Source organism: Cajanus cajan, chromosome 7, assembly GCF_000230855.2.
Source record: "Cajanus cajan strain Asha chromosome 7, NIPB_CcT2T_4, whole genome shotgun sequence".
Taxonomy (NCBI): Eukaryota; Viridiplantae; Streptophyta; class Magnoliopsida; order Fabales; family Fabaceae; genus Cajanus; species Cajanus cajan.
This window is the reverse complement of record NC_138523.1, coordinates 4,750,470-4,776,400: the sequence shown is the minus strand read 5'-3', so window position 1 is coordinate 4,776,400 and position 25,931 is coordinate 4,750,470. Positions and strand designations below refer to the sequence as shown.

General features: G+C 40.5%; 2 protein-coding genes across 6 annotated transcripts; both read left to right on the top strand.

Moving 5' to 3' along the window:
* The first annotated feature begins 727 nt into the window (after positions 1 to 727).
* Positions 728 to 5,267, top strand: LOC145950136 (uncharacterized). 5 transcript variants are annotated; one of them, XR_014428229.1, is made up of 8 exons: positions 728 to 840; positions 1,427 to 1,965; positions 2,048 to 2,285; positions 2,368 to 3,009; positions 3,082 to 3,344; positions 3,418 to 3,757; positions 3,837 to 3,909; positions 3,990 to 5,267. XR_014428229.1 is itself a non-coding variant. In XM_083061093.1 (7 exons), the coding sequence occupies exons 4-7, from the start codon at positions 2,085 to 2,087 to the stop codon at positions 3,596 to 3,598; spliced, it is 1,287 nt and encodes a 428-aa protein (XP_082917219.1). In that variant the 5' UTR covers positions 728 to 840; positions 1,427 to 1,688; positions 1,762 to 1,965; positions 2,048 to 2,084; the 3' UTR covers positions 3,599 to 5,267. The 5 variants fall into 5 exon arrangements, 2 of the variants coding, with proteins under 2 accessions (XP_082917219.1, XP_082917218.1); XR_014428228.1 differs by having other exon boundaries at positions 3,837 to 5,267; XR_014428227.1 differs by having other exon boundaries at positions 3,418 to 4,085; positions 4,172 to 5,267.
* A 5,867-nt stretch (positions 5,268 to 11,134) lies between these two features.
* LOC109811496 (uncharacterized) lies at positions 11,135 to 13,569 on the top strand. Its single transcript, XM_020375257.3, has 3 exons — positions 11,135 to 11,593; positions 11,792 to 11,991; positions 12,254 to 13,569. The coding sequence occupies exons 1-3, from the start codon at positions 11,204 to 11,206 to the stop codon at positions 13,260 to 13,262; spliced, it is 1,599 nt and encodes a 532-aa protein (XP_020230846.1). The 5' UTR covers positions 11,135 to 11,203; the 3' UTR covers positions 13,263 to 13,569.
* The last annotated feature ends 12,362 nt before the right edge of the window (positions 13,570 to 25,931 follow it).

Here is a 25,931-nt window from a genome sequence, read left to right as displayed (position 1 = left end):
TTGAAATCAATTCCCTCCCGAGCATACACACTCGGCCAGGGATGAATAAATACTTCCCTCCCGAGTATATACACTCGGCCAAGGATGAATAAATACTTCCCTCCCGAGCACTCTCGCTCGGCCAAGGACGATCAAAACTATCCCTCCCGAGCATTCTCGCTCGGCCAAGGTTGAAATCAATTCCCTCCCGAGCATACACACTCGGCCAAGGATGAATAAATACTTCCCTCCCGAGTATATACACTCGGCCAAGGATGAATAAATACTTCCCTCCCGAGCACTCTCGCTCGGCCAAGGACGATCAAAACTATCCTTCCCGAGCAATCTCGCTCGACAAAGGTTGAAATCAATCCCCTATCAAACACTCTAGCTCGGCTCAGGATGAGCCAAATGGACACTAGTGCAAAAAAGGGTATTTACGTCACCCAATTTACGTCGCAAACCACAAACACCGACGTTGTAAAAACGCGGTGGTGGCAGTTTCGTAAATAAGTGGAGACTAATTTACGTCGGGTACCTCCAATCCGACGTTAATTTACGTCGGGTACCACTATTCTGACGTAAATTTACGTCGGTTCCCTGTAGTCCGACGTAAATTTACGTCGGTCCCACCCAAATCCGACGTAAATTTACGTCGGAGTTCAACAAGGGCGACGTAAATTTACGTCGGCGACGCCTTATCCGACGTAATAGTTCTCCTATATTGCCCCCAAAGTCCCATTTTCATTCCCGCGCTCACAGTTTATACGAAATCCTCTGAATTACTTGAGTCTCCCTCTGCGTTTACGGCTACATTCAACGTATCCAAGTTTGTAAGTGTCAGCACGTTGGTCGTTTGAGGTTAGTTTGTTGTCCCCGTAATTTATTTGTTTTTTTTTTGCTATTTGTTCCTCTGGAACGGGCCGTTCTGCAAGGAGAACGGGCCGTTCTGCAAGGAGAACGGGCCGTTCTCCTTGCAGAACGGGCCGTTCTCCTTGCAGAACGGGCCGTTCTCCTTGCAGAACGGGCCGTTCTACAAGCAGTACGGGTCGTACCGCATGGAGAACGGCCTGTTCTGCTGGAATTTTTTTTGTTGTAATTTGATGATCTGGAACGTCCCGTTCTAGTTTCAGTACGGCCGTTCCAGATGCATTAAAGAAGAGACTTTTTTAGGCATTGACCTTTAGTTTACCATCGATTTTTTAGGGTTGTAGTTTAGGTTAAAAAAATTATGAATAACTGAGTCAATAGTTAATTTGTGTTAATATATAGATAATGAATCGAAGTTGGATGAATATGGGAAAACATTCCAACCTAATAGGATTCTGTTTATGTATTATTTGTTTTTTTATTAGTTATTTTGTTGCTATATTGTTATTATCTTTTTTACTTTATTTGTCTATTCAATTAATTCATTGTTTTAATAATGACAGTTTAATTTTTTCAGGATTATGGAGGATTCTGGGTCTGGCAGTGGAAGGAGGGAAGGTAGATCTGTCACTCGATTGTCTGGGTTGACAGCTGGGCGCATTGCCAAGGAGAGGACATCGGTTGAGGTGGATCCTCGTTCTGGCAAGGCATCAGGCCCAAATGCTGCCAAGTTTAAGAGCTATTTGGGAGTCCTAGCTCGACGACATGTTTCTATTATCATTCCATCATGGGATGACGTTCAGGAGGTTGACAAGAACCTCATGTGGCAGGATATTCAGGTATATACTTTCACATCCTTTCAATATTATATAACTTAAATACATTATTTATTATTTGTTGTTATTTTCATAGCAAAATTTTGACATTCCCAACACTGAGGGCATGAGGAGGAAGATGTTATCTGCCCTTGCCAGCAGGTGGAGAGACTTCAAGACTTTCTTGACACGGGAGTATGTATTTGGAGAGCGCCAAAATGAGACTCCCTGTCTAAAGTACCAGATCACTGATGAGGAGTGGATGCAATTTTGTGCCACTCGATTGGACCCTTCGTGGCAGGTTAGTTATCGATAACTTTTACATTGACACAAATACTTAAGGTATATTTTAATTTATCTCATTTTTTTTTGTATTATTGCAGGCTAAAAGAATAGCTGCCCAAGAACGACAAGCCAAGAATGATGCACCCCATCTATTGTCAAGAGGGGGATATGAAAGAAAAAAAAAAGAAAATGAAGAAGGCTAGGGCACAGGCAGCAGGGGTTGAGGATGCTGACCGTGTGGAGTCACCTCCCCGCCATGAGATGTGGATAGCAGCCCGGACAAAACCAGATGGGCAAATGACTTCTGAGTCTGCAAGGGTCGTTGCTAATAAAATAGTAAGTAAAAATATACAAATTAAGACTCTTCATTTCAACTCATTTAATTCATAAGATTTTTTAATCTTCCTTATTGTTGCAGGAGGATTTAGTTGAGCAGAGCACCCAAGGCTCATTTGTTTCCGATGGTCGGAATGATATCCTCACAACGGCCATAGGAAAGCCAGAGCACGGAGGTCGTGTGCGTGGTGTTGGTGGTTCTTGGAGCCACCGAGATTTCTTTGGTGGCCGATCATCGAGGAGCACTGTCGACTCTTGCAGTCAAGAGGTTATACAGAAATTGGAGCAGAGATTGGAGATGCAGTTTGAAGAGAAACTGAAGAATATTGAAAAACAGTTTGAAGAGAAGTTTGAACTTTTGGCTCGTTCTCAGCAACAGACTGCAGTTGCTCATGATGGTGTTCGAGTCAGCACTAAAGGGAGTTGTGCTGCTCCAAATTTCTCAGGGGAACATGCTCACACTGATGTACCAAACCAGTGCGAGTTATATGTTGAGGATGACCCCCCACGGTTAGTGGCTATTGGCCGAGTATTTGAGGGTGGCTCAACCATCCATGGTGTCCCTCTACAGCCAGACTGGACACGGGTTGTGGTTGACCAAGTTCAAGATGCTGCTGCTCCAGTGCCTTTGCCCAATACAGAGGTTCAACTAGTGGGGCAGGCAACCGGCACATTCTTAGCTTGGCCAAAATGTTTGGTCATGCCGCTTTCAGCACGGGCAAAGGTAATTATATTATTGCTCCTTTAGATTCTTATAATTCTATTATTGTTTAACTAATTTTCATTATTTCTTTAGGATTTTATCGATCGTGGTAAGGAGGTCATGAGAGAACCTCATGTTCATGATGCTAATATCGCAGAAGCTGAGGATGATCCCATATCTAAGCTTCTAATCAAATTACCACGATTAAAGAAGCAACCAATTCAATTGCAGTGGGACATTAGAGTTTTTGGAGTTGATAGCTCTGATGTTCCACTATACATATCTCTGCCTGATGCATTAGAGATTGTTGGGGGAACCTCCATGTTAAATATATCTATCATACAGTTGTGGGCCATGTAAGTCATATTTTCTTTTATGAGTCTAAATTTACAATAATTACATTTAACTTATAATAATTATTTGTGTTAGGTACATGGACAAATTGAGTGTGGAGCAAGCACAAGCAGAAGTATATGGATTTATTGAGCCTCAATCCATCCAAAAATCAGGAAACACTCAGGTCCAGATCCAACAATATATGCAAACATGGATGAGTGACTCAAGAAGACATATATACATGGCTTCATACATTGACGGGTTAGTTTTTTAATTGATTTTTTAATCATGGTAATTTTTTAACTGATTTGTTTGTCATACAATGTAGGTCTCATTGGCAGTTAATGGTAATCATTCCTAAGGAATATACCGTGGTGTGGTTTTGTTCACTTCATCGAAAACCAAGCCAGGAAATTAAAAGCCAATTACATGGGTAACTAAATTTTTTCATTATGTTTTAACACTGTAATTATATATATTGGCTAACATTTATTTTTATTTCAATTAATTAGAATCGTGTCTGGAGCTAATATATTAAGTGGAAGAGCCAGATCATCAAAGTCATTGCATTTCATATACCCTAAGGTTAGCAAATTAATTCATACAGTCAATAATATTTAAATTTATTGACTTTGGAATTAATAGTTATTTGTTTCTCATTTTAGTGTAATAAGCAACAAGACTCGTTTGAATGTGGCTATTACATCATGTATTGGATGAAAGCCATAGTTTCTGCGGGTATTATTGATTCTTGGGCGCAGGTAATTCATATCAAAATTTATTTAACTATATTTACCTTTAGAATAATTAACATTGCATATTAATGACACTTAAATTACCCTTTCAGGTCTTTCAAGATCCATCTCCATTGCCCGAAGATGAGATGCTCAAGATAAGAGAACAATGGGCAACTTTTTTTCTAAGTTTAGTTAGTTAGATATTATGTTTATAGTTTGATAGTTAGTTATTTAGATAGCATTGACAAACATGTTTTATAGCTTTTTTAGGATAATAGGATTTACATTGTCATAATTTATGTTTTTTAAGATTTATATATTATTTTCTTTTTGTCATTCAATTTTGAAATACAATTTGAATTTCTATTCTGGACTGCCTGGTTTAGATTTGGTATTCTGGATTATATTTATATGCAGGTGTTGGGTATATCAATTTACAAACGTTTTTAAAAAAAAAACTGCCACAATTTACGTCGGACATGGCGTTGTCCGACGTAAATTTACGTCGGGCCTGGCAAAGACCGACGTAAATTTACGTCGGACAAGGCCACGTCCGACGTAAATTTGTGGCACGATTTTGACCCTTTTTACGTCGGTCTGAAAAGTTGCCCGACGTAAATTTACGTCATCTTCCAGTGGCGACGTAAATTTACGACTCCCGTATTAACGTCGGACCCTTTTCCGACGTAAAATGGTCAAAATACACGACGTAAAACACCCTTTGTGTACTAGTGGGATGAACCAAGTTCCCTCACGAACCACCCCATTCGGCCAACATTGATGAACGTCTCCCTCCCGAACTACCTCGTTCGTCCAAGGAGGAGCATAAATCCACCAAGAACCCCCGAGAACCACCCTTGGAAACACCCTTTCTACCAAGGTCCAACACTCAATTATCTTAAGGGTCAACATGAACGTAGCATCCCTCCTCGAACACACTCGATCGGCCGAAAACATTCTACGATATTGCACTCATACTGGCTACAAATCACTCGGCCAAAAGATAGGCATCCACGGCCACCTTTAAACCCCTCGGCCAAAAGCCCACTCGTCTCGGTCACTAACGCTTACATCTATATCGTTTTAACTTAATATAAAGTACTCCAGAAAGATCGGGAACAAAGCAAAATACGAGAAGAGATTCATTAAAGGCCACATGGCCGAAACGGCACTAACGGCCGAAGGGTACAAATATCTCACGGCTCGAACGGCTAACCACAATCAAACAAAAAGCAAAAGTATACCCTAAATCTTTACATCTTAAACAAAACAGATGCAACAGCAAAAAATAGAGCGACGAGACCCCCCTAATCGGCATTGGTAGTCTGCTCGGTCTCATCATCCTCATTGACCGTTGCGCCGGGATCTTCAGGCGCCGCTGATCGGGGAGGAGCCACCTGATCGGGTTCAGCATCGGCATCGGCATCGGCGAAGTGCAGAAATGCCCCTTGGAAGAAATCTTTGCTAAGGTCGAAAGTGAAGCCCAGAGCAAAGGTGCCGAAGTGCGTTGCTTACCGAACGGCATGCCAAAATCCATCTTCGTGCTCCTTCACGATCTGACTTTCACAATCGGCTCGGAAGGCCGCCATAGCAGCGTCGGCTTCGGCCTTCGTTTGTTGCTCCCGAGCGGTCAGCTCCTTTACCTCTCAGACTCTCATCTTTTCCGCCTCCTCTGCCGCTAGGGCACGACCCTCCATGTCGGCTAGAGCCTCTTTCAACCGAGCCACCTCGGCCTCGGCCTCAACTTTTTCACCAGTAATAGCCTCTTGCGCCAAAAGGGATTGTTGAAGAGCAAACTTCGCATCATCCAGACCCTTCTGAAGATTGTGCAGATCGCCCATCGGCTCCAAAGCCATCTTCCTAAATATAGCCGTGGCCCTAACATGTAACTCACAAGCCATAGCCCATTGGGCCGATGGAGTGGCCGAATTGAGCATTAGGTGCCCTTGGGCAGACAGTAGGTCCGACGACATCATCCAGGTCGGCCTGACTTCTTCCGATAGGAAATCCTTCGCTACAATAGCCGAGGGGATTGCCAAATCTGACGACGACCCTTCAATCTGGCGTTGCTTGGGCTGAGGGACTTCCAGGCCAGGAACATCAGTTTTCCTTTTCCCTCTATCTCTCTTTTTCTTCCCCTTAGGATCCGGAAGGGCAATAACCGCGGGTGTCGGCTGAGGAGTATCCGTGTCTTGTGGTTGAGTATCAACGACAATGCTACGATGATCTTCGGCAGAAGTATCCGCCGGGGCTCGATTCCTCATCAATTGCCGATACGATAACCCCAAACCATGTTGCGCCATCAATCCTGCAAGAAGCAAAAAGTCACACATCAACTTAACAAGAACAATCAATCGGAAATATCAAAACATACCCTCTAAATCAAAACGCGGCCGAGCCGATTTGGGCAGCAACACTAGAAACCGAGAGGGGATGCACTTCGGCAATCCTTTCAGGATGTTCAGGTCCGATAACTCGGCCTCGATCATCATGTCCTCCGGAAAATCATCATATTTCTGAGGCTGACGAGTCCAATAAAAAGGAAAAAGGGGTTTCTGCTCGGCATCATAAAAATAATTCCGACCGGCAACGGGGTCAATGATCACCTTTACAAACCCCGACTTGAAACCCTTGAAGGACGACGTGAATGGAGTCAGCAATGGTCGGTCGGCATTCCGAATTAAAGAAAGCCATTTGACGGCCTTATTAGAAGGACGGGTACAGAAAAAATGCAAAAACATACCTACGGTCGGCTCTATATAATGGTATTTACATAGCACCCTAAAAGCTTGCATATAAGCCCATGCGTTCGGATGCAACTGCGTCGGGGCTACATTCAACACTCGAAGGACCCCCATTTGGAAACTGTCGAAAGGGAGCGACATGCCGAGCTCCCGGAAAAAACACTCATACATATAGAAAAAGTCTCCGGCACCTTCTCGCTTCTCAAGGAAAACCCAATCCAGCTCCCCAGGGCCCTCGGCCCGGCATCGACGTAGCATGATCGGGTAAGGATCCCATCCTTCCCACCGGCCTATTTTGTAACGATTAAGCATACGTATCACGGCAGCCCTCTCATGAAAACGGGAGAAGTATGCGGCAACCTCGCCGTCTACCCAATCGTACCCGGGGACTTCGCACGGAGGAAACTTCAGCCGATAATCCCCGGGATTCATCTCGGCGTCGGGCAATTCCGACCCAGATGAACTCCCAGATCCCTCACTATTTTCGGTTCCCGACCCACCGGGACCCCCAATTATTTCCACCTCGGCGTTAAAGGCTAACACCTCGGCTTCGGCATCTTGCGCCGACACCCTGCCACTGGCCGACGACCCTGACGATAATGTCACACCTTCGGTGGCCATTATCAAACAAAACTAACTGAAAATGCAAAAAACAAACCTTTAGAAGTACTCGGCTCAAACGACAAACGCTATCGGGGCGGTATAACTAAGCTGTGAGACATGGAGTCCCACCCACACGCCTTTTATAGGCCACGCACGGAAGCCCAAAAGTCTTGTAATAAATGCGCCTGAACACGAAGAGACATAACCATAGGGTGCGAAACCCAACGGCGGCCGTGGCATGCAACGGTCACTATCAACACCGCACACCCCTCGAATTTCACGCCACCCCACTCCCAACACATCACCAAGACCGAACCGTTTCCACACCTAAAACCCCATCGTCTTTCATTCCTTGGGGCTTGGGGGGGTAGTGTACTACTAGGCACCCCCTTCGGTCACTAGGCACCCCCTTCGGTCACTAGGCACCCCCTTCGGTCACTAGGCACCACCTTCGGTGGCTAGACACCCCTCTCGGTCAAACGATAGGCCGAAGAGGGGACCCGAACCGAGGCAACACTAACCCTTTCGGCTAGAACCAAAGCCGAACACGTCCCTCGGATGAGAAAGCCACCTCAAGACTTATCTCGAAGATACCCCTTGGGCCATGGAGAAAACTCCTCGGCTTGAGGACAACCCGAAGACCTGTTCGGCCTCAGCACAGGCCGAATACGTTCTTGGTCTTAGGAGAAGCCAAGCACCTCCTCGGCCTAGGGGAAGGCCGAGTACCTCCTCGGCTTGAGGACAACCCGAAGACCTGTTCGGCCTCAGCACAGGCCGAATACGTTCTTGGTCTTAGGAGAAGCCAAGCACCTCCTCGGCCTAGGGGAAGGCCGAGTACCTCTTCGGCGCAGGGTCAAGCCGAGACCCCCTGAAGACAACCCAAAGCCTGTTCGGTCTCAACACAGGCCGAACACGCCATTGGACTTAGGATAAGCCGAACACCTCCTCGGCCTAGGGGAAGGCCGAATACCTCTTCGGCATAGGAACAAGCCGAAGCCCCCCTTTTCGGCTTTGGGCCCAGCCAAAAACCTTAACAGGGGTAGCCCACAAAATACACGGGGCAAATTAGACACTTGCCATACGTTAATTATCATGCCGGATTAAGAACAGATTAAGGTTAATCCAAAGGTTACCCGGTTCCCAAGACTGAAGGCCCACCAGGCCCAATTATGTCACTATAAATACACAGGTGATGTGACATAAAGAGGTACGATTTACTCCATATAAAAGCTCTATCTGCTCTATACCGAATACTTACTTGATCGTCGGAGTGCCTTTGCAGGTACCCTCCCCACCCGTCGGAGATAGTATTCGGTCAGCTTGAAGACTTAAAAGAAGACCAAAAAGAAGGAACGATAAGAGGAGTGTTTCTACGCAGGAACAAATATGATACATAAAAAAAACAAACAATAAAACTAATAAAATATTCTAATTATATAAATTTATGTTTAGATATAATAAATATATATATAAGAAATAATAATTTTATTTTACTTTTAAAATAATAAAAAAATAATATAACATAATTATGTAATTTATAAAATAATAAATAAAAAAAATTGAGTCCCTCTTGACTTAAAGGTCTGGTCGCGATGGATTGCACCGGCAATCAAGGCAGGAGTATTATGAAGAAATTTCTGTCATGTTTGCAGTGTGGCATGGGGTGAGATGGAGGGTGTAGATTTGTTTGCTTTCCTGAGAGTCATCTGAAGTGATCATGCATGCATCCCATGCTACGTTTTCAAAGTAATTAAAACTCAATTTGTATAGCTGAGAGATATTTTCCATGTCTTCAATGTTGGTAGTTGTGTCTTGTGTGGGGAAAGAGATGGCTCATTTCTGAGTTGTATAGAAATTATCCGATGACCATTAATCAAACATAAAAATATATTTACAGGTGTCGGTAGGAGGAAAGATAATAAAAAATAGAAGAATTTTACGGTGTTTAATAATATAATATAACTCAAACAAAATTATTTCTAATAAAAATAGATGTTAAAGATAAATATTCACTTTAATTGTTAAATAAAATTTTAAATTTATATACTTAATATTATTTTAGTCCTTTAATATATAAGGAGGGATATTTTAGGAATAAGTTTATCTAAACTTTTGTTCAATAATTCATGTTTTACATCAAATTAATAACTCATAAAAAGTATATATAACCATATAGTTATACTTATGATAAATAAAATTTGATATTTTATATATAATTAGTGATAACTAATTAAGAATGTCTTTGCCAAAAAAATAATTAAGAATTCTTAAGAGTTTAAGAGGTATAAAAATATAATAATTGATAGTAATATATTTAAATTAAAATTAATTATTATTTTATAAAATTAACAAAATATTGGCAACGTCATTAAAATATTACAAAAATACTATTTTGCTAACATTTAAAAAATATTGCCTAATTATATAAAAAGGTTATTAAAATTCTTTAGCAACATGAACTATATATAATATTTGATAATATGTTGTTAAAGCAAATTAGTAACATTTATACATAATTAAGTAACATTTTTCAAATATTGCTAAAAATTATTTGTGTTGTAGTGAATATTATTTGTACATCAGACTCTTTACATGCTTTGTCACACATTGATGAAAATTTTGATCCATTTCATAGATATAACACTATTATATCTACTATTGTGGAGATGAGACAAAAATGTTGGAAAGTGGAGTTCTCGCATTCTTTATAGGAGGGGAATTAATTAGTGTGTTGATTTCCTATCCAAGATGGGTCTGAACTCGGGAGAGTCTAGCTCTTCAAATAGTCACTCATGTGTCTATGTCAGTTGAGAGTTTGTTGTTAGCTGATACAATGGGTGTTAGATTCTTTCGATTGTAATTTCTTATAATTTCTTTATTTTTTTTGTATTACCTTCTTATACCAAAAAAATATATTTACAAGAGCTTATTTTTTTAAAATAACTACTAAATATAGAAAATTAAGATTTTTGCTTTAAGATTTTCAGGAATGTAAAAATATTTCACGTACCAAATACTCCCTAAAAGGAATAAAAACATAATTAAACCTTTCAAATTTTAGAGGAATGAAAAATTAAAAAAAAAATATTTAGAGGGATCAAAATGAAAACTTACTCCTTTTACATCACTTAAGAATATATTTAGACCTAACCTAAAAAGCTGTATCTTACAAAAAAAAAATATTTATTTCTATTGTTAAGCTAAATCACCATTTTTACCTATTGGACAATTCAATTTAAAATTAAATAGACATTACTCAATAGGATATAATATAAACTAGTATATAGCTTAAATTTAAAATATGGACATCATTCAATTTGTATAGCTGAGAGATATTTTCCATGTCTTCAATGTTGGTAGTTGTGTCTTGTGTGGGGAAAGAGATGGCTCATTTGACTTGGATTAATAAGACCTTGCTGAATATAAATAAATAAATATATATATATATATATATATATATATATATATATTATTTTATTTTATTTTACTTTAGAACTACCATAATTGTGGACTTACGTACATTTCTAGAAATGTATTTATATTTAACAATTTTTTAGTGTTAAGAAATAATATAGAACAAAGTCTTTTAAATTGAGTCATGTTTACTTAAGAATTAAGGCTTAGGAGAGAAGCATTAAGTCTTTTAAATTGAGTCATGTTTACTTAAGAATTAAGGCTTAGGAGAGAAGCATTACAGCATGTAGTACTAATATAAATATGAAACGAATCCTGAGTTAAAAGGCACAAACATTCAACATCAAATCTTATTTGTTGGAGCAAGAGAAGAAGAAAAAAATGTCAATTCCTCCGAACAGTCCCGCGAGAGGGTGTGCTGCAAATTTCCCACAACCGGTGGGGCAAAACGAGATGGTTGCAGCCAATGATCTGGTGAACCTTCTTCAGCGCATTAACCTGCAGGAAGCAGGATTGGAGGAAGTGGTGTACAGACCAAGCGACTTAGAATACGACATACGACGGCCCTTGGTCCGCTGGGACACGAGGCCCTACCAAGACATCTTCGTCAATGGCTTCCAAGCAAGGCCTCGAGGAGACACTCCCAACACCACCTACTACAACTTGGATCACTTCGTCCACAACGCAGGAGCACCACTCGACCCAACTAGGCGTGCCACTCACACCTTCGTCAGCACCACTCTTAATTACGATTGGTATCCCAACCCTACGGTCAGAACTTATATATCACATATACATACTTCAATTTGTTCTGTATATTAATACCCTGCAAGAAAATTATCATAACACACACCAATAATAACACTATACATGTTATTAAAAATTATTTTTATTTATATAATAAATATAATATATATCAGATTTAACATCATAAATAGTATTATGAAAATATTCATTTGTCCATGATAGGTGAGTACCCTTCCGCGAGGACATGTGATGCAATTCTTTCGGTACGAGATCTATGCACCAGGGGGTATTTGGGTTGGTGTCACCCTTAGGGGCAGGTACAATCATGTTTCTCAAGCTGAAGTTTGCTTTGCAGCTGGGATTGCACCTCAGTACATTCGCTCTTGCATCGTTTACACAGCCATACGTGACGTTGATTCAAAGTTAGTACCTCCACCTCAAATAAAACATATATCTACCAATGTTTTATTTTTACTGATAAGATGATTGTACCTAAAATCAAAAAATTACTTTTATTTACAAATATTTAATATAGATAAACTCTAAAATTTTGTACTTCAAATTGATTGTTATAAGTTAAACCCTAAAACTTATAAAGTCATATATATGAAAATTTATACCTATGACTATAAGTGAATTTTCTTGTATAATAAATGATTTCACTCTTGTTTTGTTGCATTGCAGCCATGTGAGCTTCGTCAGAGAAATCAAACTAATAATTAATGGGCATTTCAATCCACAGGCACATCCATATGCCGAGGTCATAATTTATCTTCCCATACATACTTATGAAGATGAAAATGGTGTAGAGAGATACCTACCTGAAGAAACATATCCACCAAGAAACAGTAGTAGCAGATACAAAAGAGAAATATCGGAATCAGATGACAATAACAACGATGCTGCTCACGAGTGGTACACTCACAAAGTTATAGACGTTCCTAGTTACATAAATTCTGCGTTTCGTGCATCTAGCAACAACGAAGCCTACTTATTCATGAAAAATAAGTATGTGCTTGTGAATTATGCTCCAGGATCAACAGATGACAGAATAGTGAACGGACCACTTCGTATTTGCGATGGTTTTCCATCGCTTATTGATACACCCTTTGGAGAATATGGAATAGATTGTGCATTTGACACTGATTACAACGAAGCCTTCATCTTTTGTGCCAACCTTTGTGCCCTAATAGACTATGCTCCGGGAACTACAAATGATAAAATACTCTCGGGTCCTATGCCAATTGCTTCTATGTTTCCCTTCTTCAAAGGCACGGTGTTTGAGAATGGCATCGATGCTGCGTTCAAGGCAACTAGCAACTACGAAGCTTATTTGTTCAGACATGAAAAATACGCTCTTGTGAATTATAACTCCAAGACTCTCATTGCCATCCGTAACATCACTGATGGGTTTCCCAGTTTGATGGGAACCGTGTTTGCGAGTGACATTGATGCAGCTTTTGCTTCTCACCGTACCGATGAAGCTTACATTTTCAAAGGTGAGTTATATGCATTGATCAATTTCGCCCCAGCTACAACCGATGATTACATTGTAGGGACGAGAATAAAGGAAATTCTTCCCAATTGGCCCTCCCTTCGTGATGTTTTGCCTCTCATGAATAGGGGACTTGACTTTCATCATCATGGTCATGGACAAGATCACCACTCAGATCATCGCGACGATGAATTCTAAAAGTCGATTCTAGTGTTATTTTATAATCAGAATTTAAGTTTTACTTTAATAAAAATAAAACAAATTCTGATTATAAAATAGCAAAATGGTACTTTTTCTAATTTATTATATGATGGCGTGTGTGATAAGAATAAAGACTTTGGTTGTCAATGTCTCGTATGCTATCTGCTCTTGGCAACCTCATGTGTTGATGTTTGTTTCCTATTTCTTGATGTGATTTTGTGTTTATGAATGGTTGTGTTGTATGTCGATGTAATATATGCATGGTTTGAAAATAAAACTAAAGAGTGATGTTTGTTTGAGTAAACGGTTTCAACTTTTTTATTTATTTTTTCTTCCGTTGTTTATTATTATGTTAAGAAATTGTGTTCAATATTTTCATCTCGAAAAAGTTTATACACCAATAACAATGAAGTAAAAAATTTAAATAACATACTTTTGATTTTAGCCCTTTCAATTTCAAAAAAATAGTTCATGTATTATTCAAATTATCGACTTTAGTCCCTTTTCAACGTTACAAAGATAGTATCTTAAAAAAATAAACTTTTGAGATGATTCTTAGTAGTTAAGGGTTTTAATAGTTTATATCACATTACTTTCATTGTAAAAAAAAAAAAAAGTTATTGAGGTGACTAAAGAGTCAGATATTAAAATAAAAAATAAGATATATATTAGAAGGAGTAAAATAAAAATGAGGTATAATTATAGAGTATAAAAAAATTTAAACAGTAACGTGATATTGCATGACAAGCTAACGCAACAATTAAATCGCAAACTAAGTAATGCCGGATGTAAAAAAAATATTGTAAGAACTATTTTAAAAAATATAATTAAAAGACACAGGCACGCGTACACATATGTATATAGGAGGATTTAAATAGTATTGATGTTATTTTTATCAATTATTCCATTACTCAATAACATTTTATTAAATGTGAATTTTGTTGCTCTAACTGTTAGTTTATAATTTTATATCACTTTATATGTATATATCAAATTTTATTAAAATTAAATATCAATTTAAAAGAAATCAAAATATTTATATTTTAGTATATTTTGATATATATATATATAAATATATAAAGAGAATACTACTTTTAACAACTATCTTTTATTCTCAAAAAGAATAATATAATTTAAAGATACATATAAAAACATGTTTTTAAATAAATAATAATGTCATTAACATGTATCTTTTTCATTTAAATATAAATAGATTTTCAATAATTAGTTAAAATGAAAATAAAAATTAAATATTCTATTATTAAAGTAAAGTGGATATAAAATTTAACTTTTAGAGCATCTTAATTTTGACTCAAATTTAATATTTATAATAACTAATTAACACTCATAATTTTTAATAAATCACAGTATAATTTAATACCATGACAATATATAATAGAAATTAATTGTTATAACAAGATAAATTCACCAATTCTCACACAAAACATATATATCTTGATTTCTATATGTTAGCGTTAACTTATGACTAAGTAAGTAGGTTCTTAAATAGTCTTATAGGCCAACTTAGGCTTTCATGCATATAGGGTACTCAGAACCTTTAAAACATATCTTTGACAAACGAACAAACAAGTCAAGTGCAGGTCATATTCCTTTAACTAAGGTCAGACTAATCAAACCTATCTTGACTCCGCCTATTTATATCCCTTTGTTGAAATAAGAAACTCGAGTAAAGAATATAATATTCAGGAGTGATTCCCAAATGGATTAATCGTATGTACAGGATGATATATCATTGTGATTTGCTAATTAAAAAAAAACACATGGGTTAAGAAAGAGTTTGAATTAGTCTTATATTTTCTCAAATAAAAAATAATATGATATATTAAAATAATAACAAAATTTTAAAAGATAAAGTTAGTACAATTTTGTTCTATTTAAGCGAAATTAAAAAATTAATGTCTTTTGCTATAAAAAAGTATGTACTATTTTATATCATTTGGTGAAATTATCCTCTAAATTTCCTTCATTTATCAAAGTTTTCTGCTTCAAATCAAATTTCAATATAAAGGATAATTTAGGAAAAAATTTGATTTTTAATTGAGATCAACACAATTTGGTAAAGTTTTTTTTTTTTTGAGGTGACAATTTGGTAAAGTTATATAATTTTGTTCATAAGTGTGAATGTGTGATGTTAATTTTTCTTTATTAATTTGATTATAAATGAGAATGAACGAGTAATAATTTGCTTAAAAGAATACTTAAGAGTAAAATTTAAAAAAAAATCATTATACATATTCATCAATTTATTTGAATTTATATATTTTATTAATATATTAAAAATTTTCTATTTTAAAAATATATTTTATAAACCTTATAAATCAATAATAATAATAATAATAATAATAATAATAATAATAATAATAATTTGTAATATATATATATATATATAATCACATATTTAATTAACAATTTAACATGCAAAACTTTTAGGTATTTAAGGATTTTATTACTCCTTTTTTATTTAAGTTGTTGGCACTCTCAAATAGAGCAACACTTTTTTCAATTTTATGATGGAGTTTTCGATGGATAATCTTTTAATAACATCCGTTGGAACGTTTAAATTTTTCGATGAAAAAAAATTGTCGATGAAATTATGTAAGAAATTTCACATCAAAAAATCTGTCGCATTTCTGTCAAAACTATCAGTTAGAAATTTTAAATTTTTCAACAGACATATGTCTACGAAAAAAAATCTGTCAAAAAATATTGTTTACCTAAGAACTTTAAATTTATCGATAATATTATTTTTCCAACCAATCCAACTCAGTTGATAATCAGCCTTTTTCTTATAGTGAGATAGTTAAACTTAATTAGTTGATTAAAAATCAGATCTAATATTAGTGATTGAGATAAATTAATATAAAATTATCTTTTTTTAAATATGTGGTATTAGGGGTGTCACAAACTCAAAATTATAAGAAGACACAGTGAGATATAATTAATGTGTGAGCCAAGCTGGATAAAAAAAAAAAAAAGTTTACATATTTAATCTAGCCATAGGCCCATAGTCAATAGATATTGTGGCTATACTTAAACTCAATAGAGAACACGTGCTTAGTCCGGCAGGTTTGCCAAGCCACCTCATCTTATCTCAAACTTGACTTCTCCAATCATTTTGCATGCATTGAAAGGGGCACACTAGCCATTGATCATAGGTAAAGTCCATGAGGTCATTAAGTTTCGGTCACAACTACCTAGTAAGGTGTAAGTTAGCTTTCAATTCCTCCAATGCAGTCCTCCTCTTTCTGAAAATCTTGTTATTCCACATAATATAAAATCACTTTATGTTATTATTTCTTGTCTCTTTGTTTGTACTCCTAAAATTAAGATATTACTTTATTGTTTAAGAAAAACCACATGAGTTTTTGATTGATACTATTCAACTCTCCTCCTTCACTTCCCCTCTCTTCTAGTGTCTATCTTTTCTCCATAAGATCAAATATCTTAGAGTTTAAAATAAATAAAAGAAGTGCCATAAAAATTATTTTGAAAATTGATTAAATAAAAGATACATCTAACAATGGAAATTATTAGAACTAATGAAAAAGTGACACTTTGTGACCCTTAATATTTATTTAAAATTAAATAAAAGAAAAAGGAAAAATAATGGAATGGCGATTATTGAGAGAGATGTAATTCTCTTCAATTGTATGTGGTAGTTATTAAAAGAATCTTGTTTTTATATTTTTATTTTCTTAATAATCGAGGGTAATAGGGAGATTATCAAATGAAGTAACGCTTTTATATAAATTAATAAAAATACTAAACTAATCACAATCATGAATATTCCAATCAAACAAATGACTCGTAACAATTCAATTGATGATAGAGCTAATGTGGCACATCCTTGAAATGAGTCTGTAGATTTTTAACGATCTTAAAAGAGTGTTACCACGAAATTTTTTAAGTCGACCCTCAATTGAAGCATGGAGACCAAAGAAAGATGACTTGAAAGGTTTTGATGGTAAAGGAAAGAAAACAATTACCAAACATGAATATGAGCCTTTTTTGGGTAAAAGCATGGAGGAGTACAATAGTTGTGAGCTTACTATGAAGAAAATATTATGAGACAGTGCTTCAAATCATGGTTTTTGAATGTTTTTATGTAGCTTTTAGTTACTCTAGTCATTCTTTTTAGGAGATTGCTCATGAAAAAGGTCAAAATTACAAGGAAGAAAATGTTCTGAGAAAGCATTAATAATATTATTCAGGCTTAAAGAAGCTAATAGTCAGAGCAAGCTGACTTGAAGCAGAATCCAAATCAATATGACTTGAAGGATTTTGATGCTAAAGATAAATAATAATAATAATAATAATAATAATAATAAATAAACAAATAAATAATAAAAAAAAATACTAAATATGAATATGAGCATTGTACCGGAACGGTTCTATCGGTCACGTGGACCAACACGTGTCGTCTCGTTAAACGCCCACGCGGACTTAGAACATGACTACGACCGTGCGTACATGATCATTAATAGCATTAACATCGGCTCGGTCGAAGGCCGAGGGTTGAGGATGACCCAACTCATACCGATCGGCCCGGCCAAAGACCGAGAACAATCAACACCCCAAAGCCTTTATCTATCGGCTCGTAAGAAAAGTCACATGAGCACGTTATTGTGCCCCCTACGTATCGGCTCAGCCGAAGGCCGAGGGTTGAGGACGACCCAACTCATACCGATCGGCCCGGCCAAAGACCGAGAACAATTAATACCCCAAGCCTTTATCCATCGGCCCGGAAAGGGGCCGACAGATAAAGGCAAGGATTACGGCAATGATCAAGATTAACAAGGGCAAACGCGTGATTAAGGTATAATCAGCCGATTAGCGTCGTATTACCTAATTTGGCAAGCTTTAGAAGAGGCCCACTATGAGCAGGGCCCATCAAAGGTAGTATAAATAGGTCACTTATAACGAGGTACGTCACTATTCATTTATTACCCTAGAAAATCGTGCTTATCTTGACTTGAGCGTCGAAGTGCCTTTTGCAAGTACCTCCCCACTCCGGAATATCCACCCGAAGCCCGCATTCGGCCCTTCTACCCACCAGAAGATTACGAGTGTGCCCCCAGACAAGTACATTTTGGCGCCCACCGTGGGGCCGAACCAACAGCTTGAAAAGACGAACTGAGTACTTTTTAGAAGACAGGCACTATGGCAAAGACGAGGAGAACCAACACTGAAGACCACCAATCCGAGGATGAGCACCGATCCGAAGCAGATAATGTCGACCCGCTGTAGCCCTCCACCATCTCACTACCGCTTTGAAACCAGGACCTTTTGCCAACAGCATTTGCAAAAAAACACCCACCGACATGGATGACTTGCGTCGGCACGTCGACAAGTATATGCAGATGGAGGAACTTGCTGAGATCCGCAACCAAGCAAGGGCGGAAGTAGCTGCAAAACCTGAGAAGTCAGCCGAGAACAGTTATCGTGGCCGCCCGAAAGAGCTTGTCCCCCGTGAGAAACCCCCTCGCGGGCCAAGGTATTCACAATATACGCCGCTGAACACCAGCCGATCGGCTATATTGGAACAAGCGCTTGCCTCCGAAGTGCTTGCAGTCTTAAAACGAGCTTCCACCCCCCTCTAGCCGATACGACCAAGTCTTGCAGGTACCATCGCAATCGAGGACATTCAACAGAGGAGTGCTCAGCTCTAAAAGACAAAATTGAGGATTTAATCAAGCAAGGGCAGCTACAAGGTTTCGTTGACCGCCCAACCTCATCCCGATATGCTGAATGGTCTCGCCGACACGATCAGCCCGAACAAGGGGGAGCAGAAAGACGCCCCTATAGGGAACGCAGTCGGTCAAGGGGCCGAAGAGAAGAGGAACCTTCAACACAACCTCGACGGGTCATCAACACTATTGCGGGCGGATTCGCAGGCGGCGGCTCCACCTCGTCGACACAACGAAGGCATTTGAGACCCGTCCAGCACGTACATGCAGTAGAAAAAATCCATCATTGCATGCCGAGCATAACCTTTACTGAGGCCGATTTTAAAGGCATCGACCCAGAAAAAGATGATCCGATGGTCATTAGCGTGGAAATTCACAACTGTATTGTACGTAAGACCTTGGTCGACCAGGGGAGTTCAGCCGACATCCTCTATTGGAACACATTCAAGCAATTGGGCATCCCGGAAATTGAACTGGTTCCTTATGACGAACCTTTGGTTGGATTTTCGAGCAAGCGAGTCAAGACGAAGGGATACATCAAGCTATCGACCAGGTTTGGGTTTGAAGGAGCAGAATACCGAGATGTTTCAGTTAAATATGTAGTGATTTAGGCTAATACGTTCTACAACATCTTGCTCGGCAGGCCATCCTTGAATCAGCTCGGCGCAATCGTCTCCACCCCGAACTTAGCCATGAAGTTCCAGGCCGAGTCGGGACGAGTCATCACTGTCCATGCCGATCAGAAGACCGCGCGAGAATGTTAGTTCGCTAACTTACGGCTACCAAGCATAAAAATGAGGCACTCGAGGGGCCGAAGCGTGTTCACTCGGTAGCACAGCAGTCGGCTGTAGATCTTGACCCCCGAATAGACCAGGATGAAAGGGTCGAGCCCATCGAAGAAAAGTAGCCGCTTCAGGTAGGAGTCATCGAGTCCCAAGTTACTTTCCTGGGAACCAGTCTATCCTAGCAAGAAAGGCTAGCTATCGGACAAGTAATCCTTGACAACAGAGACTTGTTCGCATGGCATCCCTCCGACATGCCCGACATCGACCCCAATTTCCATTGCCACAAGCTTTCAATCAGCAAGGAAGCAAAGCTGATCGCTCAACGGCGCCGGAAGGCCGGGGAAGAGAGGAAAGCAGCGATCGAAGCCGAGGTGTGCAAGTTGTTGGACGCTCAGTTCATTCGAGAGGTGCACTATACGACATGGTTGGCTAAGTTTGTCATGGTCAAAAATCTGAATGGGAAGTGGCGTATGTGCACCGATTACACCAACCTGAACAAAGCCTGTCTGAAGGATGCCTACCCATTTCCCAACATTGATTGACTCATTGATGGAGCATCCGGTCACAAATTCTTGTCTTTCCTTGACGCGTACTCCGGATATAATCAAATCTGTATGCACCCTCAAGATGAAGAAAAGACTGCGTTCATTATCGAAATGGCAAATTACTGCTATAGGGTGATGCCGTTCGGATTAAAGAATGTCGGAGCCACCTATCAGCGCCTAATGAATAAAATCTTCAGCGAACAGATCGGTCGGAGCATGAAAGTATACATTGATGATATGGTTGTAAAATCAGGTGACGTCTTCACACACGTCGGCGACCTAGCCGATGTATTCCAGGCACTCCGCCGACACCAAATGAGGCTTAACCCCAAAAAATGCGTGTTCGGAGTCTCGGGTGGCAAGTTTTTAGGGTTCATGTTGTCCAATAGGGGCATTGAGGCAAACTCGGACAAATGCCAAGCTATCTTGGATATGAAAAGCCCGACAATTTGAAAGAAGTTCAGAAGCTAGCAGGTCGGCTCACCTCGCTTTCTCGGTTCCTCCCTCGTTTGGCTGAGATAGCCCAGCCAGTCCTCATTCTACTGAAGAAGACAGAACAGTTCAGGTGGACCAAAGAGTGCGAGGAGTCCTTCAGACAGTTCAAGGAACGTCTCGGTACACCTCTAATACTATCTAAACCGATCGACACCCTAGATATGATTGTTTATTTGGTAGTATCTAGCAACTCTATAAGTGCCGTCATGGTACAAGAAAACCAGGGTAATCAGCAGCCAATATTTTTCATCAACCGGACGCTGTAGGATGCCAAATGATGTTACCAGTTGTTAGAGAAAATGGCCATAGGGCTTATATACACGGCACGACGACAGAGGCAATACTTCCAATGCCACAGGGTGGTGGTCCGAACCGATTGCCAGATAGCTAAAGTGCTCCGGAAGCCGGAGATTGTCGGCCGAATGATGGCGTGGTCGGTAGAACTTTCTGAGTTTGACGTGTCTTTCGAGCCGAGGGCCCCATCAAATCACAATACCTGGTTGATTTTGTCAACGAGTTAACCCCTCCAGGATGCTTTGAGGACGAACCGTGGACCATGCATGTCGATGGGTCCTCTAATGCTCAATGTAGTGGGGCCGGGATAATCCTTGCTAGCCTATCAGGTATCATAGTGGAACAGTCTCTCCGCTTCGGCTTCCGGGCATCCAATAATCAAGTAGAGTACGAAGCCTTGATAGCCGAAATGAGATTAACAAGTGAGATGGGTGTCAAAAAAATCACGTTGGACTGATTCCAAAATTGTGGTCGAACAGGTTAACGATAATTTTCAAGTTAATGACTTCAACTTGTTACAGTATTAGCACCTGTTCCAGGGGCTCAAGGATGGTTTCAGTGAAGTTCAGGTATGGCATACTTTGTGCAATAACAACGAACGGGCCGACCAGTTGGCTCGGCTCGCCAACAGTCGAAAGCCTGGGCAATTACGAACTACAATCCATCTCAAGATTCCCTCTCCAAGTGTAACTATTGAGTGCATGTTCACCAATTCGAACCAAATAACGAGCTAATGAATCTCCTTCTTTTTGCCATTGAACATCCCAAGCAAATTCTTCGTAACATTCATAATTATCAACTTTACGCAGATCTCATTGTATTCCAGAAGCTCGAAGCATCGGTCCCGACAAACCCCAATTTATTACTTCCTTTCCATCAACAACACCTATCCCCTCAACCCGTTCTTAAAAAATAGGATTTCGTGTAATAAGTTTTTGATATTCAACAATCCTTGTTAAAAAATAATCGCAGAAATCATAACATTTGCGATAAATGAAGAAGCACCCACCTGGGTCACCCCCATTCGGAACTTTATAATTAACGGCGAACTGTCAGCCGATCCGATGGAAGCAAAGAAAGTACGAACACAAGTGGCTCAGTACTCAGTGGTGGCCGTCGAGCTCTACAGAAGAGGATTCTCCACCCCGCTACTCAAATGCGTCAATGATCAGCAAGCTAATTATGTGATGCGAGAGATTCACGAGGGGATATGCGGCTCTCACTCGGGGGGGCGTACCTTGGCGGCAAAGGTCCTATGAGTCGGTTACTATTGGCCGACTCTAAAGGGCGATTGTGCTGAGTTCGTCAAAAAATGCGTCCAATGCCAACGGCATGGGAACCTCATACACGCCTCGGCTGTCGAACTGCATAGCATTAGTTCCCCTTGGTCGTTTGCCTTATGGGGCATATACATACTTGGACCGTTTCCCGTAGCAAAAGGCCAAGTCAAGTTCCTCTTGGTCGCGGTGGACTACTTCACGAAGTGGATAGAAGCTGAACCACTCGCCTGCATCTCCGCCACCAACGTCCAGAAGTTCGTGTGGAAAAATGTGGTTACTCGTTTCGGCATCTCGTACGCCATCATCTCCGATAATGGCCTTCAGTTCACTGTCAAAAAGTTTAACTCTTTTCTTGAAAACCTCGGCATTCGGCATTGGTTCACGTCAGTTGAACATCCTCAATCAAACGGGCAAGCCAAGGCGGCTAATAAAGTAATATTGACAGAGCTAAAGAAGAGGTTAGGATCGGCAAAAGGAGCATGGGCCGAAGAGTTATCGGAAGTCCTTTGGGCATACCGATGTACACCCCAATCAACCACTAAGGAGACACCCTTTCGCCTAGCATATGGTAGGGATGCTATGATTCCGGTTGAAGTTGGTGAACCATCATTTCGACGACAGCACTTCAGCGAGGAGTCCAACGACAACTCACTCTAGGCCGAACTGGATGTCTTGGACAAAAAGCGGGAGAAGCCACAAATCGTTGCCGAGTCGTGCAAACAACGAATGAGCCGACGCTTCAGCTCCAATTTGAAGCCGAGAAGCTTCCATGAAGGTGATCTAGTTTGGAGGGCAACTGGGTCAGCAAGACGTAATCCCTTAGAGGGAAAGATGTCGGCCAACTGGGACGGCCCGTTCCGAATATGACATGCTCTGCACAATGGAGCTTACAAGCTTGAGGAACTGTTTCGGCAAGGTCATCCCAAGAACGTGGAATGCGACCCATTTGAAGACATATTATAGCTAGATTTAATTTTGTCTTATGCTTCCGCAATGTACATGTATCACGATGCACTTTTTTCCTTGATCGATCTTTTTCCCCCTTATAAAAGCGTGAAAAGGGGTTTTTGGTCGGCAAGGTTTTTAACGAGGCATCAATTCATTAATGAATATATATTCCAGATACCCAAGATTGTCACAGATTTTTAGCTCTATTTTTTATAAGTCTTCCCTCTCGAGATCTCTCTTGGCCAAGGATGTGGCTTACAAATTAATTATTTACAAGTCTTCCCTCCCGAGATTCCTCTCGGCCAAGGACGTGGCTTAATTATTTACAAGTCTTCCCTCCCGAGATTCCTCTCGGCCAAGGACGTGGCTTAATTATTTACAAGTCCTCCCTCCCGAGATTCCTCTCGGCCAAGGATGTAGCTCAATTATTTACGATATTTTTACGTCTTCTCGGGTTCACTTCTTTTATCAAATCATTGTAATTGTTCAAATATTTTGCTTAATACACCCAACATAGGAAAGCAATCACATGAAATTTCATTAACGGGGCACTATCCACCCACAAGTACATTTAAGAGGCTCTATCGGCCCCCAATTACAAAAGAAACAACAAAAAGCTTAAGACCCCCCCGGCTCCCACTGAATCGGACCGTCCTCTGGCGCCTCCTACTCATACGCCGTCTCTTCTTTGTTCGGCTCAACCTAACGAACCGGCGCTTCCTCGTCAGCTTGTTCGTTGGGGGGATCGGGGCTAAATCCACTAACTTCCCCCAGAAGAAGTCCTTGGTCATGTCCAGGTGGAAGTCAGGGGGGAAACTTCTGAAGAAGGAGGCTTGCCGAGCGGCCTGCGCGAAGCCAGCCTGATGCTGAAAGAGTACCTTGTTACGTGCTTTCTCCCTGTAGGCCCCAAAAGTAACTTTCTCAGCCTCCAACTCCTTAGTCAGCACAGCCCCCTTCTTCGTCTCGGTCTTCAAAGACAGTTCGAGACGCTAAACCTTCAGAGCCAAGTCGTCAGCTACGCGCCCCCAGCGGTCCATCTCGGCCTGGAATTTAGCATTAGCCGTTTGCGCATCAATCAGAGTAGCCAAAGTCTCTTGCAGAGACTTCTCTTGCTCAGACAGTTGTCGGCGCAACTCGTCGGCCTCAGGATTCGGCTCCATCACGATGCTTTTGGCTAAGGCCACCGCTCGGACTTGAAACTCGCAGAAAAAATTCCATTTCTGGGCCGGACTCATACATCAGAACCCCCTGACCTGATGTCGAAGTCAAGTCTTGGCTCAGAAAATTCTGAGCGTTGACGTTAGACACCAAGAAGTTTGGCTCAACCAGACCTTGTGGAATAGGCAGGGGAGCCAACCGCTGTTGTTTGGCCGGATGACCCCTATCCTCGTCCTGGGCTTCCTCGGGCCTTCTTTTTTCAGCTTGGGGCCTAGACGGACCCTTGCCTCCTTTCCTAACCTTGGTGGTTGGCCCAGCTCTGCCACCTTGGGGGGCAGGTTGATTCCCACCAACGCGCCCTTTGGCCGGGGTCCTTGTCGTCGTGGCAGCAACCACTCGACTTCCTATCAGATGACGGATGTCCAAATCATCGCTCCCGAAGCTCGCCATGATACCTGCACATCATTAGTCAAAATCAATGATAACGTAAGAATTCAAATAAGTAGGAAGGCTACCATACCAATCAATTCCTCTGTTATGTTGGTCGATTCAAACAATCGAACCAACAGTCGGCACGGCAAAGGCCGAGGCAGCTTCTCCAAAAAATTCAAGCTAGACCTCTCCTCCGGGGACATTCGGGACTTCGACACCGTATCATACTTTCGCGGTTTCCAGGTCCAATAGAGCGGGAATATCGATCTCCCCTCAGCATCAAAGAAGTACTTATTCCCCGTACTCGGCCGAATCATCACCTTGATAAATCCTACCTTGAATTTCTTGTAGGAAGTGGTAAAAGGTTACAACAAACAATCGGCGTGCCGAAACAACGACAACCATTTAACCTTTCTCGTCGGCCGAGACGAGTAGTAGTACAAAAATAGATGAGGAGTTGGCTTGATGCCGAGAGCCAAGCACAGCTGTCGAAAACCTTGCATGGCCGCCAAGTATTTGGATGAAGTTAGGTTGAAGCCAAGTTCAAAAGCCGCAGTATACCCACGAAATAATCATCAAACGGAAGCGTCACCTTCAAATCTCGGAACATGTAGTCATATACGTAAAAGAATTGGTATTTACAGGTTCCTTGGTCCAAAAAATGAAGTCAGGGTTCGGCCCACCATCGCTTCAGCACGGGTGAAAGAAAATCGGAGAGGGCTCCTCTTCTTCCGGGAAGGTCAGAAATTTCACTGACAAAATGAAGAGCACAATGGAATTTCTGTCGGTATACCGAGAGTACACACTACCGACCTCCCCATGCACCCACGAATAATCAGGGGTCTCAATGGGAGGAAAGCGCTTAGAAGCCGAACCAACCTTCGTCATAGCCGGACGGCCATCTGAGACCATTACGGACGAAGATTCGCTCCCACTCTGAACGCGCTCGGACCCTGAAGCGGACTCTACATCATCTGACCCATTGGAAGCCGATGCCGATACGTTATGTTGGTCCAGAGCT

Bases quoted from the DNA above. Each gene is read 5' to 3' on its own strand.
- LOC145950136 (XM_083061093.1), top strand. From the start codon at position 2,085: ATGATGCACCCCATCTATTGTCAAGAGGGGGATATGAAAGAAAAAAAA. The intron at 3,010-3,081 runs GTAATTATATTA...TTATTTCTTTAG, and splicing joins CGCTTTCAGCACGGGCAAAG to GATTTTATCGATCGTGGTAA. The intron at 3,345-3,417 runs GTAAGTCATATT...TATTTGTGTTAG, and splicing joins ATCATACAGTTGTGGGCCAT to GTACATGGACAAATTGAGTG.
- LOC109811496 (XM_020375257.3), top strand. From the start codon at position 11,204: ATGTCAATTCCTCCGAACAGTCCCGCGAGAGGGTGTGCTGCAAATTTC. The intron at 11,594-11,791 runs GTCAGAACTTAT...TGTCCATGATAG, and splicing joins ATTGGTATCCCAACCCTACG to GTGAGTACCCTTCCGCGAGG. The intron at 11,992-12,253 runs GTTAGTACCTCC...GTTGCATTGCAG, and splicing joins ATACGTGACGTTGATTCAAA to CCATGTGAGCTTCGTCAGAG.